General features: G+C 38.9%; 1 protein-coding gene across 1 annotated transcript; it reads right to left on the bottom strand.

The window, feature by feature from the left end:
- Positions 1-466: 466 nt before the first annotated feature.
- Positions 467-5582, bottom strand: LOC107159599 (thyroid receptor-interacting protein 11-like; the record flags this gene model as incomplete). The annotated part of the gene is given in 4 exon segments (XM_048796266.1): positions 467-1127; positions 1130-1176; positions 1178-1250; positions 1253-5582. Coding segments are annotated over 4 exon segments (4578 nt in total), but the record flags the coding sequence as incomplete, so codon positions are not given.
- Positions 5583-5592: the final 10 nt, after the last annotated feature.

Genomic DNA, 5592 nt, shown 5'->3' with positions numbered 1-5592 from the left:
TATATTAAATTCTATGTAAATTAAACTAATATTATTAAATTGTATTAAATTCATTTAAATAAAATTTAATAAATTTTAAATATAAATTAGATCATAGTTTAATATAAATTAACTTTATTAAATTGATTAATAATGTTAATGAAATAAATTCAAATTAAATAATATTCATTAAAAATAAATTTAAATTAAATCAATTTTTACTGAATTATCATTTAATTTTTATTAAATTTTATTTAAATTAATTTTAATAAAAATGTTCTTAATGGTTTTAGAAATTACAGGTGTCAGAGAAGTGTTTCTTATATAATCTGCTTTTTCTCTTCTCTGACTTCTCCTAACTTCAGCTAAAAACTTTTGATTTATCTTTTACCTTAATTTACAAAATGAAAAAGGTTTTTCCAAGTATTTCATCTTTGAAAACGTTATATGATTTTATTTCTCCCCATTTCTCCTCCTTGCTGTCAAATGGTTTTAAAAATGTGTTTATAAGCATTATTTTAGAGCCCAGAAAAGTACGTAAACAGTCCCGATATTTAATGATACATCCTTGCAAATTAACTTTTCCACTGAAAATTGTGTGTCACTCTACATTCAGTTTGACTTATAAAAATGGTCTTCTTTCTGGACATTAACATCTAGAAAGGTGAATTAAAAAAATAGGTTGGAGCTAATGGTTCACTACTGCTGCACTGTACAGTTGCTCACAAAGTACATTAGAATTGATTATTGTTGATGATTACATCATAACATCAAAATAAAATTATAAACAAAAAGTGCTACAGCAAACAAAATAAATTTTTAAGCTCTACATCAAAAAAAAAGAAAGAAAGAAAGAAAAAAGAAAGAGAAAAAGAAAAAAGAAAGAGAAAAAGGGAAAACAAAATACCTAGTAGCTCTATATACATCAGCTTTTTTCTTTCTCTTTTTGTCTACAAATACATGACACTTTTTCCAAAAGGCCACTCTCAAAAAGTACAGAGTTATGGCTTCTTTAAAGTTCTACATCATGTCTGGCTTCAGAGTCACGTATGGCTTTAAAAGGTCCTTTAGTACAACCCTGGCAGGATGGTCTGGGGACACTGGCAATGGTGTAAAGGTGGGCATGACATCTGCGAAGGGTTCCAGAGAAGATGCCCAGGTCCACTAGGTCCAAGTCCAGCTAGGTGAGTAAGTGGCTCTGACTTCTGCTGCCTCTTTACCACTTCCCGGCACCTTTGCACCTTGCTTTCTTCTTCTTGGTGAATCTACAGTTCCATGGCACGAGCAGAAAGTTTGGGTGGTGGAACAGCTGGATGAGATTCCATTTCCAGAAACTTAACAAAATGTTCTGAAAAAGAACTCTTCCACACAGATTGCTGACTTGGTATCAAAGGTGTGCTGGGGACAGATTTGGGTCCTCCTCCAAGCCAACCAGGCATCCACGTGGTAACACCTCCATAATCTTCTTTCAACAAGTGCTCCATTTCCCCCTTTTCAATGTCCAGGATCCTTCCGATTACCCGGAGCACTTCACAACGCTTACTTTTGGGTGTGCGGAAATGACCGATAAAAAGGTTTCTCAGGAGGCCTTTGTCCACTTTTCCTTCTGTGCTGCTTGTCATGTTCATCAATTTCTTTGGTGTATCGTCCAGCATTTCTTGCAGGAGCTCACTTTGTTTTGTAAGTTCTCCAGTCTGTTCTTCCTTGAGATCTAACTGTCTGGGTGCTGAATCAGACACAACATTTGCTTCATCCTGTAGTGATAATAATGCTTCTCCTTCGACTTTTTCTGCCTTTTCCTTCTGTTCTTTCTTGAATTCTGCAGGACACATAGCTTTTTCTTCTTGTTGGAAATGCTCTTGAACCGTTTGCAGGTTACTTAATGACAGGGCAGACTGCGTTCCTCCTTCCTGGGAGAGCAGAAACTGCAGTGCCTTCTCATCCCTCTGTTGGGATTCCATCCTCAACTGTTCCTGCGGGGACTCTATCTGCACATTGGCTTGATGACTTGTAGTCGAAGATGAAACTAGCTTTTCCTCCAACAGCATGACTTTCTTTTTCAGTTCAAGCTCCCTTTTTTCCACAGCCCAAATTTCCCGGGTGTGAGAATCTTCTGATTCCAAAAGATGGCTGCGTAGTCTCTCTAGCTCCTGGTGTAAGCGTAATTCTTTGTCATGTAAGTGTTGAACCTCGTGCTGGAGGGTCCTGTTCTCCATCTGTTTTTGCTCCAGACACAAGATGACTTGATCTGTCTTTTGCTGAAACATAATGGTCTTCTCCTGCATTGATTCAACTGCAGTGGCAAGATGACTGAACTCCCCACACTTGTCCTCTTCTTTTTCTTGTAACGGCTGCTCAAAGGCATGAGCTTTCTCCTTCATAGTCTCCAGCTGCAAGTCTTTTTCTCGCAGCATCACAGAGAACCTCATGTTGGTCTCCTGTAATGCTTGACACTCCATTTCCTTTCCTTTGGATATTTCTATTATGTTTTCATTTTCCGCTTTGAGTTTGGAAATGTCCATTTCTAAAACGAATACTCGCTCCTTGAGGATCTTGGCTGCTTGCCTCCATACTTGGTTTTCACTCACTTTGTTAGTGAACTCTTCATTTGAAGAAAGTAACTGATCCCTTTGGGCTCGGATTAAGAGATCTTTTTCTTTAAGTGAATTCAGTAACACATCTTGCTTTGCCTTTAGCTGTTTAATTTCCGAATCCGTTTGTTCATGTCCTTTGCTCTCTATCTCCGACAAAGCAGCCATGGACTCAGACAACCTGTGGTTGTTTTCTTGAAGAGTCTTAATTGTAGCATCTTTTTCTTGCAGTGACTGTCTCAGCTCTTGGACCTCTGCTGACTGGGAGCTAAGTGATGAAGCAGACAAGAGCTGGGGTGAAGTACTATCAAGTTTTCCCACAGGAAGGGCCTTGGCGTTGCAAAGCTGCCCTGTGCACTGCTGATCCTGGCCTAATTTGGTGTCACTCAGCTCATCACTTTGGATGAGGCCGGTGTGGTCTGCTTCTAACTTAGAATGATTTTCACCATCAACCACAGCTTGGGCTTGAAGTGGAAGAAGCTCCTTCTGATGTTTCCATTCCTCCATTTGTTTAACTTGCTGTCTTAATTGATTATGTTCCTCTAGGAGCCCCTGGAACTGATGACAATTAACACTAAAACCTCCCTTCTCATTACCAGTGCCGAACGTTTGGAAAACTTCCAGTAAAGTGTGACTTTTCTGACTTAGCGCTTCTATCTCAATGTCGTTTTCTCTGATACAAGATAGATTCTGCAGAGTCTCTCTGAACATACCTTGACCACTGCTTACAAATCGGGTGGGCAATTTTCTATATTCTTCCTGAATCTGGATGAGGGCTGCTTCTTCCACAGCAACTAGATCCTTCATTTTGTGATGTTCTGATTTTAAATGGCTGTTTTCCTTCACCTTCTCGTTCAGAATGGCTAAGACTTGTTCTCTTTCCGTGGTGAAGGTCTGCAGCTGCTGCTGAAGGTAAAGGACATCCTGGGGGTGGGAAACTGGAGACAGTCTAGCCTGAAGAGCTGGTGTCTCCACATCCTTCTGCTGGATAATTTGAGTGAGTTTACCAACTTCATCTGTGGACAGCTGATGAATCTCCTTGGTTAAAGATACATTCTGTTCTTTTAGAAGTTTAATCTCAAGTTCTTCTTTGATTCCTTTCACTGACGTCTCATTTTCAGATTTCAATAGGTTGTGTTTTTCACCTCCATTTTCTACAGTAAGGCTTTCTTTAACTTTCGGTTCTCGAAGAACATCGGAATTCTCTGTTTGAGTGTCATGTCTGTCTCCAGGCAACTGGGCTTTTATTTGTCCAATGGTTTTCTGCAAATTCTTAATTTCCTCATCTTTTACTAAAAATAACTGGGTATGCGCAGCATTCATCTGCTCATATTGGTATTTCAATTCATTCATTTCCTTCTTCTGCTCCTGTAAAGACTGAAGTAGGTGCATTTTACCCTGTCTTTCATCTTCAATTATCTTCTGATGATGTTTAATTTCCTCTTCCAGATGATTATTGACGAAATTCAGTTGAGATACCTCAGATTCTAGTTCTGTGATACTATCGAGGGTTTCAAGCTCAGCCACAAGGACAGCTCTGTGCTGCTGTTCCCTAAGTCTTTCCAATTCTTCTTGCAGACGATTTCCTTCTTCTTTCATGGATCCAATCCTTCTGTCCTTTTCTTCTATGGTTTGCCTTAAAGTTTCATTTTCTCTTAAGACCTGAGAACACTTATCTAAATCCTTTTGGAGTTCTGAACTTTGTTCTTTGAGTTTGTCAAGAAAAAGTTTTTTCTCACTTATACGTTGTATCAATTGCTCCTGGTCTTCTAAATGAGATGCCAAAAGTTCCTTAGTTTCTTTTTGATCAGCAGCCATTTGCTCAATATTCTTTTTGAGGCTTGCGATTTCAAAATCCTTCTCTTGATTGAGTTGTTTCAATTTCTTGATTACAAGGTCTCCTTCATATCGTTGTTTGGATAGCTCATCTTTTATCAAAATTATGTGCTTTGTTGCTTCCTGGTTCTGAGTGTCCAGTTCTTCCAACTCAGCTATCAGCATTTTCTTTTCATTAATACTTTGATTCAGTTCTTGCTCCTTCGACTCCAAGTTAAGTTTTAAGTTATGGAATTGTACACACAAATTCACGTCTGTTGAAGCTGTACTTTTAATTAGTTCATATTCACAGCTCAATGTTGACAGTGATATCTGAAGTTCTTCCTTTTCTTGACTCAATAATGACTTCTCTTTTTCTAAAACTTGAACACGCACATTCAGTTTCAGATTGTCTTCAGCCAGACGGTTATCCTGGTTTAAACCGTTCAGTCTCATTATTTCCTTTTCAGCATCAGACAGGGCTTGTTGCAGCCTGAGCACTTCTTCCACCGATGAACTCTGTGGGAGAATTTTTCCCTTTTTGGCCACAGTATCACTCTGCTCCATCACAGAAGGCTGCAATTTACTGCATTCCAGTTGCAAGTTCTCACACTGCTCAATTATTTGTCCCTTTTCCACACCGAGCTGCTCTTGTTCTGTGTTCGAGACGTTTCTGTCATTTTCTGCAGAAGATAATTTTTTATTGATGTCTTTTATTTGATCCTCAAGTTCTTCTATGTTTTTCGTCGACTCGGCGTTTTCAGTTTGTAGAACCTGAATAGTTTTTTGCATCTCACAGGCTGTAACCCCTGAGTCACCTTGTTGTGACTGATTTTCAAGTTCTTCAATTCGTTCTTTGTAGTCACGTAATTCCTCTCGATGCCGGCAACTTTCCTCTGCCAGTTTCTCTTGATGTGCCTTCTGCAAAGCTGGCATTTCATGTTGATGATTATTTATGTCCTGACTTTGGTTTTCTTCAAGTACCTTGATAGTATTTTGGAGTTTGCAGATTTCCCTTGGATCAGAATTACGTGTTCCTTGTGCTTGACCAATATGCTTCCAGGGGCTGACTTCAGATTCAAGCCTCGAAACTTCAATTGACAAGCTCTTTATTTCATGTTGTGATGAAATGATGTCACTAAAGTGCATGTCTCCATCAGGAAAAGGTGAAAACTGACGACTGATTCCACAGCTGAATGGAGCCGGT

Source organism: Marmota marmota, unplaced genomic scaffold (genome assembly GCF_001458135.2).
Source record: "Marmota marmota marmota unplaced genomic scaffold, marMar, whole genome shotgun sequence".
NCBI lineage: Eukaryota > Metazoa > Chordata > Mammalia > Rodentia > Sciuridae > Marmota > Marmota marmota.
The sequence above is the reverse complement of the archived record's forward strand: the minus strand, read 5'-3'. Positions and strand labels throughout refer to the sequence as shown.